General features: G+C 36.7%; 1 protein-coding gene across 1 annotated transcript; it reads left to right on the top strand.

Annotated features, from left to right (window-relative positions):
• The first annotated feature begins 7,359 nt into the window (after positions 1 to 7,359).
• On the top strand, positions 7,360 to 11,816 carry LOC117721757 (disintegrin and metalloproteinase domain-containing protein 26A-like). Its single transcript, XM_076913762.1, has 2 exons — positions 7,360 to 7,511; positions 9,024 to 11,816. Exon 2 carries the CDS (start codon positions 9,145 to 9,147, stop codon positions 11,656 to 11,658), a length of 2,514 nt encoding a protein of 837 aa, XP_076769877.1. The 5' UTR covers positions 7,360 to 7,511; positions 9,024 to 9,144; the 3' UTR covers positions 11,659 to 11,816.
• Positions 11,817 to 12,088: the final 272 nt, after the last annotated feature.

The raw sequence follows: 12,088 nt of genomic DNA, 5'->3' as shown, positions 1-12,088 counted from the left end.
AACAGCATTAATTTACACTCTCACCAGAAGTGAATGAGATTCCTCCTTTTGCTACATCTAAGACAGGTTTTGATGTAATTTATTTGACCTTAGCTAATATGACTGGATGAAATAAAAATTCAAAGTAGTTTTTAATCTGCATTTGCCTGATGAATAAGTACTTGGAACAGGTTTTTAAATGGTTCTCAGATATTTGCACTTTAAAACTCAAAGGAACCATATTTTCTATATCCTTGTCCCTCAACTGAAGTATGGATACAGAAAATGTGATTCATTTCACAATGGAGACTACTATGATATTGAAAACAAAAACATCACAAATTTTGCAGGCAAATATATTGAACTAAAATATATCATCCTGGGTGAAGCAACTCACAACCAAATGCCATTCATGGTATGTACTCCCTGATAAGAGGATATTAGCCACTGTTGGGAGCCGCAGTAGCCCATGTTGGGGCGGGCAAAAAATGCTGCAGCCTGAGCAAAATGTTGAGGCCCGGGCTGCCCCGCATCCAAGCTGCAGCTCCAGTCCGCGGGTCGGGGTTCAGCAAGAGAGAGAGAGAGTGAGGGCGGACTCGAAGAATGGAGAGCAGACAGAGTGTGTTTCAATCCCGTTTATTCTTCAGTCTCTCTTCTTCTCTCCAAGTCCCAAGTCCTAAGTTCCTAGTTCCTAGTGCCTCCAAGTTCCAAGTTACCTCTTCCAAGTTCTCTCCCAAGTCCCTGCTTCTCTGTCTCCTCTGTCTGTGTCTGATTCTCTCTTCTGTGTCTCCCTAATGTCTAATTCTCTGCCGTCTGCCTCTGCCTTTTATATGTCTCACTTTTAAGCCATGCCTTTTGGTCACACCATTAATCATGCCCTTAGGTCTTGTCTCTAAATCTGATCTCTACACTTCTAAATCAAACTCTTAAGTTACACACCTTTAATCTCACACACCCATGGTATCTAAACCAAAATTATCAGAGTATGCTCAGCTGTTGTAGGCTATTGTAATCCAAGTCTCATGTCAGGGTATACGGCTCAAGATGGCTGCAAAGCTGATAGCCGCTTTCTGCTAAAAGCCGGCCCCCAACAAGCCATAAAGTACGGGATACCCACACTGCACTCTACAGACCCACAGAGGCTAAACAAGTGAGGATGCTTGAATCTATGATATTTAACTTTTGTAATTCTTTATATGTTCTAGATACCAATCCTATGTCAGATGTATAGCTCGTAAAGAACGTTTATATTCTTTAGGTTTCCTCTTCATTCAAGTGATAATATATTTTTCTGTACAGATTTTTTAAAATTTTATTAGGTTCCATTTTTAACTGTTGGTCCTAATATCCATGCTATCAGGGTTCTAATCTATATTTTTTTCCTATGACAAAGACTTTATGTGTATTTCCTATTTTCTTTCCTGTCAGATTCAGGGCATCATATCTTGTTTTGAGGCCTTTGGTACATTTGAAGTTGAGGTTTTTCCAAATGAGAAATAAAGATTGAGTTGCAGTCTTTTACTCTGCAGTAAAAGTAATAGCTATGTAGTTTGACAAACAGCATTAGATAAGGATGCTGTCTTTTCTCCAATGTTAATTGTCAACCTCCTTATCAAACATCAAGTGACTTTGGAAATGTGGTTTTATACTTTGGTATAATGAGTATGGCTTTTATGCCATTAACATTGTTTTGCTGCTTCTGCTTCTCCTCCTCCTCCTCCTCCTCTTCCTTCTTCTCTGTCTCCTTCCTTCCCCTTTACCTTCATCTTCTCCTCTGCTTCTTTTTTTTTAAATAACTATTGCTCTGCAGGTCAACCTAAAATTAAAGATAGATACCTCTAACAGTTTGTTATTGTTTAAGAATTCTTTATTTATTTTCAGTCTTATGTATGTCTATATAAATTTTAAGATCTTACTTTTAAATTTCTATGAAGCATTGAAGTGGAATTTTGATGGGGAATTACATTGAATCATTGAGACTCAGGCTCTGTTTGTAGCTTCTGTTTTACTCCTGTTCCACTGGTTACTTAGCTATATCCAGCCACTTGTTTTGATATGACTTCAAAACTGACATCTCCCCAGCATCCCTTGCCCATGACCTATTTTGGGCTTTTGGATTGTTTGTTTTTAAGACATAGTTTCTATACATAGATCTAGCTGTAATGAAACTAATTATATAGACCAAGATGGACTTATACGCATGGATATTTGCCTGTCTCTGCCTTCTGGGTGCTGAAATTAAAGGCATGGGCCACTGTATTTGTTTGCTTAACCCCCTTTTCAAATTATTTTTCTTTTTGTTAACAATCGTTCTAATTGCTGTGATCAAATATCTATTGTGGTTTTGATTTTGTTTTTCTGATAATTAGGGAATATGTATATTTGCTTCTTATGCCTCTGGAAATTTCTCCATTTTTTTCAGTAAATATTCAGTCAGATCTTTGGCTCCTCCTTAAATAAGATTGTTTATTCTTTTAAAACTGTTTTGATTCCTAAACATTTGATGTTAATTCCAAACATGGTATAATATGCAAACATTTGCTTCCATCTTATATGTGTCAGATCATTGTGTTGAGTTCTAGTGGAGTATAAAAGTTATACAAATGTAAATAAATTTATATATTCATACATATAGTGCACTTTGAATATATGATGTCAACTTTGCTTATTTTGAAAATTGTTCTTACTATGGAAGACTGATCTGTCAGATACATAATTGCTAACAAGTTTTGCCCTTTCTGTGAATGTCTTTTTGCATGAATTATGGTTTCCTTTTCTCCCTAGAAAATTTTTAGATTTGTGATGATGATGAGTGATTGAAGAAATAAGCTGACTTTGACAGTGCCACCTCAAGGTTGGTGGTCCTCCAGGCTATAAAATTTAGCCTGATCAAGTCACAAAAAAAAAAAAAAAAAAAAAAAAAAAAAAAAAAAACGAGTCAGTAAATAGCATCCCTTCATGGTTCTGCTTCAGTTCCTGCTTCCAATCTCCTGCTCTGTTGAAGTTCCTACCTGAATTCCTTCAGTGATAGGCTGTGATTTAAACCTATAAACAGAAATAAGCATTTTCCATCAAGTCTTTTCCCTAACGGTAACAATCTATGTAAGAAGAGTATACATCATTAAATAAACCAGTGTACTGGTTCCTAAAAAAAAAAAAAAGAAAGAAAGAAAGAAAGAAAGAAAGAAAGAAAGAAAGAAAGAAAGACAAAGAAAAAACCTGAGAGTAAATCAATCACAATATCTAGCTATATCATTCTGGGGCATTAATGCAGAGACTCTACTTAATAGAGATGCTTGCTGTCTTAGTGAGGGTCTCCATTGCTCTGAAGAGACACCATGACCAAGGCAACTCTTATAAGGGACAACATTTAATTGGGACTGGCTTACTTATTATCATCAAGGCAGAAAGCCTGGCAGCATCCAGAGAGGAATGGCACTGAAGAAGGAGCTGACAGTTCTACATCTTGATCTAAAGGGAACCGGGAGAAGACTCAACATTCTATGCAGCTAAGAGAAGGGTCTCCAAGCCCACCTCCACAGTGACACACTTCCTCCAACAAGGCCACATCTGCTTCAACAAAGACACACCACCTAATAGTGCCACTCCCTGGGTCAAGCACATTCAAACCACCACACTTGCTAATCCACATTTTGTACTAATCTATTCAAAGTAGTCAGCAATTAGAAATAGCCTAGATGTCCATCAACTGCTGAATGAATGAGAGTGAGATTCTTATTTTATCATGTATGACTTTTACTCCCAAAATAGTTTTCATAACAACTATGCTTTATGATATAACTCACAGTTCATTTAAATGGTGTAAAATTTGGGTACAAACAATGGTAGATTATAAATAATACAATGTTCTACTGTTCAGGGAACCACCTCACTGAAGAGACATCTTGAAGTTATTCATTCCTTAGCATCATGAGAGAAAGTTTGGCTCTGGGAACATTATGTTGAGTATGAACTCTAAGTCTGCCAGACAAAAAATATTATCTAATGATTAACATTATGGAAAGTTATTTTTGTGTGGAAAGCCTCATGTCAAAATTGTGCTGTTTAGAAATAAATTTTTATGATGTTGAGAGGAAAAAATATGAATTTCCAAAGAGGGACATAGTAAAAATATAAAAGTAAGAAGAGGGATTAGGGATTGGTCAAGAAAGAACATTAGTATGTACCAAGCTTCCAGTTTAAACAACATTAGCTACCAAAAATTAAACGTAGTTTAATTTTTTATTTTATTCTGGTTGCAATGGGCAAGATTAAAGAAAGCAGACATGATATGCCAGCTACTGTGTAGATAATAGGGGCACTTTATTACAAAGGATAGGAGTGCAACCTAGTATAACCACTATGGAAATCAGTGTGAATTACTCAACACCAGGAAAATAGACTCATCATAAAATATGTACAAATTTTGAGCATATACACCCAAAGTATTCTACAACTTACTATAGAGGTAATTACCTGTCTTTGTTCATAGCGGAGCTATTCATACTAACCAGAAATGTCAAACAGCACAGACAAACATCAGTTAACTAGAAGATAATGAAAATATGGTACAATTGCATTGTGAAATATTATGCAGCTGTTAAGAAAAATAAAATTTGCAGGTGTATTTATGGAACTAGGAAAACTCATCCCAAGGAAGGGGAGTAAGACCAAGAAAAACAAGCATTGCATTTTGTTCTTTAATGACCATGGTACTTTGTGTGATTTAGATATGTGTGTTCGATATAGAAAATAAACAGAGGCTAAGTGTGTAAGGGACCAGCAGGCAATAAGGGATCTTGCAGGAAGAATATATAAAACATAAAATTATAAAAAAATAAAGCAAGAAATTAGAAAAGGATAAATTAATTTATATAGATGAAGATATATGTATATATATAAAACATATGTATATATGTATGTATGTATGTATAGATATAAATTACATTCAATTATGTAATTTAAATGGAGTTACTATACAATGGGAGAAACTATGCACCAAACAGATGTCTAGTGCTACCAAATTAGTACCTCAGTACATAGAATGGATTACATCTTATTGAATTGTGGACCAGTCACTACAGACAGTCTATGTAACGTTATTGATTACCAACTAGCACTTATTGGAAGACACTTTTATATCATATTTATCATGTAACACAAAGAAATAGATATGATAATAAACTAGATGCTTCATTCATACACACACACACATCCTCTAAGATATTATATATATATATATATAATTATATCTTAGAGGATGTGTGGTGTGTGTGTGTGTGTGTGTGATATGATACTGGATTAGAGAAGTAACCATCAATCAAACCCAGTGGTAATATGGCTATTTAATATATAGTAATGAACTGCATGCAAGATGTCTTCACTGGTAAACAGTAGAAATAGTGCTAAGAATGTTAGGGGCAACATCATCCATTTATAATTGGATTTAAGCTACACTTCATCATATGGGTCCAATACTAAATATCGTTTATGTGACCAAGAATCCTAGACAAGAAGTCATTATAACTAGGCAGAAACACACTACTATTAATATGACAATAAAATGACTCTTACTATATATTATTGTATCTCTAGATCAGAGTGTCACTCAAATCTAACCAAAGAAGCTTCTTAATGAACTGGATGGTAAATAACACAGTAACCACAACTGCAGAAAGTGAGAGACTTTGGAAAGTTCAGCCTTTTTTGGGGGGGGGATGCAAAATGTTTAATTGAATTCTCGGCTAGACATCATTAGTTCTCAACATCATTTTTACTGTTTTAAATGTAAACATTTTGTTGTTGTTGTTTTTAGGGGGTATTTTTTTAGACATTTTTTATTGGATATTATATTTACATTCCAGATGTTATCCCCTTACCCCATTTCCCTTCAGCCCAGAAACCCCCTATCCCATTCCCCCCCTCCTCCTGCTTCTATGAGGATGTGCTCCCACCTACCCCCCTACTCCCACCTCCCCACCCTCGAATTCCCCCACACTCGGTGTCCAGCCTTCATGGGACCAAGGATCTCCTCTCCCACACTCCTATGCCCGACAAGGCCATCCTCCCTTACATATACAGCTGGAAAGATCAGCCTTAGGTGGGAGAGAGAGAGAGAGAGAGAGAGAGAGAGAGAGAGAGAGAGAGAGAGCCAGAGGTAAAAACTGACTTTAAGAGAACTGCATTCTTCAGACACAATAGGGCAGACACACATAGGAACTCACAGAAAGTTTGAGAATAAGACCTACAGGAGCTCAAGGTAGACCTAATCCCAACAAGAAAGACAAGAAGTGGGCAAAGACCTCCTATGCATAGAAAAATATGATCAAAGTGTCTTGTGTGGGAAAAAAATCTAAAGTAAGTTCAAGAGGCTCCACCCCTAGCCAGGAAGGTCTTTGTGAGTCACAACTGCTAAAAGTAGAAAAACTTGATTTTCTTATTTCGGTGAAACATGATATATCAACTTCACTCACTGGCTCACTCCAGCACTGACCCCATGATGGCTGCCACAAACTGGACTTCATATGTTTGTTAACTTTTCTTTTTTTTTTAATTAGAGAAAAAAACATCTTGAAGTTGGGTAGGTTGAGAAAAGAACTCTAGGAGAAGTTCAAAGATGGGAAAGAATATAATATAAATATAAAGTATACATTTCTCAAAGAAAATAATATTAAAATGATGGATGGATGGATGAAATACAATAGGGGGTAACCAAGATTTCAGACATTGCAACCTTCATCACCAAATAAACTTGTTTCCATCATTTACCCTCAACAACTTAAAAAAATACTCTAATTGCGGATTGATATTTTTCTCAATCAGCTAGTTAAATGCCAAAGAGATTTACCTCTATGCTATTAGTCACTGCTCCTCTTCTAAATTCATTTTATGCGTTACTTTTAATAACAATTGTATAAAACAGATAAAACATCTACAGGCACAGATGTTCAATGTCACTGAGATTATCCTTAACCACAGAAAGACACAGTTAGTGGCAGATACTCAAATCCAAAAAGCATTTTCCCAAAAGGAGTGGAATTCCTTTCTAAGACTAGAAGCACATCGAGTGTTCTATATTAGGTTCCAAATTATGTAAATAAATAGAAATAATAATTCCACGATGAACAAAAATACAGAGTTCAACTAACTTCACAACGTATAAAGAAAACTATCAGTCAGTCAGGAAAGAAAATGAGATTTATTCACACTGGAGATCCTGGAGTATAGCATATGAAAGAAAGAAAGTTGAACTTACTGACATGGAAAGGGAAATCAAATAAGTAGCTGAAGTGGGAGAGTAACCATTGGGAAGAACCTCAGCAGTTACCAGGTTCTGAGAAAGGAGAGGCTCTTGTTGCTAGGCACATGAATCTAGAACTTACTCTATGAGAGACAAAGAAAGAGAGGAGTTGATATTCTCTTATGCATTCTCAAACAAAAGAAAAAACACTTTGCTACTAAGATGGACTTTACAAATGCTTCATGAGCAAAGATCTAACTAAAGGAGACCATGGGCATCACTGCACCTGACGGTAAAACTTTCAGAAAATCTTGCTTGAAGGACAGAAAAACAAAACACATTCCTTACTTCCTTGACAAATTGTTCAGATCTGAGGAGAGTTTTTCCTTTCATTATTTCTACCATCTTCTATTTTATTGTTATGACCCTAGAGCTTTTAATATGATAAATACATCCTAAATTATAGAGATCTTGGGTGGTCTGTGATTCACCATGGAAAACTGTGCTGAGGATGTAGTGAGAAAAAATGGTAAGGTAGACGATAATATCTCAGAGTCAACTCAAAGTCTCTGTTGGTACAAATGTACCAAATTTTGGTTGAAAATATTGTCTTTTCTCCAGTCCTGGATGATAGAACTATTGCTAACTGTAATTAAATTAACAAAAAACTGGGGCCACTCAATTATTCCTTAAGATGTTTTTCTTAGCTTTCTGTTTATTACTGCAGTTTTAGTCATTAGTTCTGAAATACGTTTCTTGGTGTGATCTCGATATTACTGTATTAGAAATAATTCTTTCCTCATACCACCAGTCTACATGCTATAATTATTATGGCACCTATACCAAAACACTCATGGATAATGAATCAGCACGTCAGGATTTTAATCAGAATTACTTTATATTGTTCTTAAATATTTTTATTGCTGTTTTTCTTTTGTGGGCTCTTGGCATTGTATTTGGTAATATATTTCTTCCCTAACTTGATTTTTTTCAAATAATCATATACTAAGTTGAGACAGCCAACCTCCCCCTCTTTAGTGAGTTGGTATGTTGGAGATCAACTTTGTGACAAAAACTAAGGTGTCTTAGGAAAGATACTCAAGACTAATGTTGTCCTCTACATAGACACACACATACATGTGCACTCACACACTCATGCCAAAAAACCCCATGAAATAAATGGATAAGATATTAAAACTTAAAATATAGATATGTAAACAAAGTATATAGTTGCTGAGAACCCACACCAAGGTGAACTGTGGCCTCCACGCATATGTCAACAGACACACAGCTTCAAATTCACACTAGTGTACACACTGTCATGCACTACTAATAATAACAAAGATAGAAAACTGGAAATATAAGAAAAATATTCATCCTGAGAGGCGTTTCTGACTAGCCATGGCAAGGCAAAAATGGAAAAAACCTAAACTTACTCAATAGACAGGAAAGTGTTCAGATTTTAGAATTTAAATTAATATTAAAATACAAAAACAAAACTAATGTTATTTTTTCAGCTGGGGAATTCTTTCATTGCAATTGAGGAAAAGGTGAAAATTAAAATATTCAGGAACAATGTGGAAAAGAGGCCGAGTTATTAAAAGCTGGGAGTATATTTGGAATATATTTGCACAGGAACAGGTATATCTTACTACAATTAAATAGAAAAATCTGCAAACACTGTAGGTACACTTTGAGACACTCACTAATAATTTTAGCCCAATATCTCCTGTTTTATCGTCTTGCCTAACTTGGTCATGAATTGCCTATAACCGTATCTGCCCTTCATTTCACTTTCTCTTAGTCCTGCTGCTCTTGACTGGTCAACTCTACTAGAAGACACATTAAAGGCCAGAGTTGCATGCAACAAGACAAAGTAAGGACTAGGAGAGCGATGCTTTCTGGTGTCTGTGAGTGAGACCCTGATGCATAAAAAGGTAATGCTTCTTCAGTTCTGCCTGTTGATGTTGCTCTTCCTATCTACATGGTCACCAACTGGACATGCTGAAAACAGTAGCCCTCCAGAAGAAGTGATACTCTTGAGGGTCACTGATAGTAGAAAACATACTTCCCCAGGCTGGCTGTCCTATAGCCTGCAATTTGGTGGAGAAAGACACATTATTACCATAAAGCCCAAGAAAAACTTGATATCCAGAAACTTCTTATTACTCACTTATAGTGACCAAGGTGATCTCCTTGAAGAACAACCTTTTGTGCAGAATGACTGCTACTACTATGGCTATGTGGATGAAGACCCAGAATCCCTGGTCATCGTTAACACCTGTTTTGGGAGTTTGCAAGGCATACTAGAGATAAATGGCACAACTTATGAGATCATGCCCAAGAGCTCAACTTCAACATTTGAACATCTGGCTTACAAAATGGACAGTGAGGAGTCAGAATCAATTCGCATGAGATGCGGGTTAAACGAAGAGGAAATGGCACGACAAATGAAGCTTCGAAAAATCAATGATTCTATACTTTTGCAAAACTCATATGAGAATTGGTGGACCCACCACAGGTTTATTGAATATTTTGTTGTAATAGATCGTAACCAGTATGTTTATAGAAATGGCAATATCACAGCTTGTATTCAAGATATATTGCAAATAGTCAATGGGCTAAATGGTTATTATCTTCAAATAGATACTGACATAGTTTTAACCACTCTTTCATTCTGGAATGAGAAGAACCATGTCAACATAGAACAAAACATACATAATGTCTTAAGTAATTTCTGCATTTGGAAGCAAAAAAACATAGGCAATCGCATTAGACATGATATCATACACCTTTTTGTCAGACACAGATATGGTAAAAATTTAGCATTAGCTCATGTAGGTACAGTTTGTACACCTAATAATTGTGCAGTTAATAGTTTCATCTCTGATTCAATGTCAGAAATGGCATTTATTATAGCGCATGAGATGGGTCACAACTTGGGTATGCTGCATGATCTAAGTGGATGTACTTGTAGGAGAAAAAGCTGCATAATGGCCCCATATAAATCAAATTCACCAAAATTCAGCAACTGTAGTTATGAAGAAATGCTTTCAGTTGTTACCAGAAGAAATTGTTTATATAATACTCCAGATACACTAGTAACAACACTTGTGGCCATTTGTGGGAATAACTTGGTTGAGGAAGGAGAGCAGTGTGATTGTGGGAGCTCTAAATCCTGTTCAAAAGATCCATGCTGTAGCGAGGGCTGTGTCCTCAAACCTGGTGCTCAATGTGCTTTTGGGCTTTGTTGCCAAGATTGCCAGTTCCTTCAAACAGGCACCATGTGTAGAAAAGAGAAAAATGAGTGTGACCTTCCAGAGTGGTGCAATGGAACTTCAGCTGAGTGTCCAGAAGATGTGTATAAAGAAGACGGAAGCCCTTGCTCTGGGGGTTATTGCTATAAAATGGCATGTCCTGAACGTGAGGCACAGTGTAAGAATATTTTTGGCAATGGAAGTAGAAGTGCAAATGAAATGTGCTACTATGAAATGAACACAAGAGGTGACCGTTTCGGTAACTGTGGTAACCGTAGCTCTAGCTACATAAGATGCACTATGGTGAATGTACTCTGTGGAAGAATTCAGTGTGAGAATGTGACAGAACTTCCTCAAAGGAGAAACCATGAAACACTGCATTGGACTCACTTCAAAAATTTCACCTGCTGGACTATGGACTATCATTTTGGTAGTACCTTACAGGACAGTGGAGCAGTGCAAGATGGCACACCTTGTGCTCCAGACTATTTATGTGTTGATAGAAAGTGTGTCAGCAAGTCTGTTCTGGTAAGTAACTGTTCAGAAATCCTATGCAATATGCAAGGTGTCTGCAACAATAAACACCACTGCCATTGTAATGACACATGGGAACCCCCAGACTGTCGACTACCTGGCTTTGGAGGTAGTATAGACAGTGGACCATCTCCTGGGCACTTAGGTGGTAAGAAGGAGACTGGTAAAGGTAAAATCCTGGTGGGACTTATTATTCCTTTTATGATTTCGATATTCTTTATAATTTTGCTAATTTTGAAGTTAGCATCATCCTCAAAAGAAAAAGCAGTAGAAAAAACGGAACCTGAGCTAGAACTAGAAGTAAAACTAGAACCAGAACCAGAACCAGAACCAAAGCCAGAGCGAGAACCAGAGCCAGAACCAGAACCAGAGCCAGAACCAGAACCAGAGCCAGAGCCAGAGCCAGAGCCAGAGCCAGAGCCAGAGCCAGAGCCAGAGCCAGAGCCAGAGCCAGAACCAATTGATAATCTACCTGAAAAATCAGGTATGGAACGTACTCAAAGTAAAAAGAAATCAAAAAAGGAATCAAAAAAGGAATCAAAAAAGGAATCAAAAAAGAAGGAATCAAAAAAGAAGGAATCAAAAAAGGGATCAAAAAAGGAATCAAAAAAGGAATCGAAAAAGGGATCAAAAAAGATAAAAAATTAAAACATTCATTCTTCTGGAACTTCATCTATCACGGTATAGACTTCTCAGTGTAGGAATATCACTATGCATGTATCTGGAATCACAGGCCAGTTCTAGAGACCTGCCACCCTTGTTTGAGTATCAAAAGCATTTACCACAAATAAAAGGAAGTCAGATGCATCCTCACCTTTCTTTATTGTAAACAATCTGTTGCGTTATTTTTAACAGAATTTGTATCTGTCTCCCATAGCATAGGTCTAAACCATGGCCCTCTGAATGTGTTTCTTTGTATTTGGTTTGTCTTAGCTTTAAACTGTTTCCTTTTTTATTCTGTTTTGCATACACAGAGAGAGGGAGTTTCCAAATCCCATTTCCTGAAGGGCAAGTCCTGTCTACTAGAATCTGCTCCTAGGAAAGCCAGAGTGAGGTTGGAAACCAGAGAGAAGAGTCT

The sequence above is a fragment of the Arvicanthis niloticus genome, chromosome 16, assembly GCF_011762505.2.
Source record: "Arvicanthis niloticus isolate mArvNil1 chromosome 16, mArvNil1.pat.X, whole genome shotgun sequence".
Lineage (NCBI taxonomy): Eukaryota > Metazoa > Chordata > Mammalia > Rodentia > Muridae > Arvicanthis > Arvicanthis niloticus.
This window is presented reverse-complemented; position numbering and strand designations above follow the sequence as displayed.

Bases quoted from the DNA above. Each gene is read 5' to 3' on its own strand.
- LOC117721757 (XM_076913762.1), top strand. From the start codon at position 9,145: ATGCATAAAAAGGTAATGCTTCTTCAGTTCTGCCTGTTGATGTTGCTC.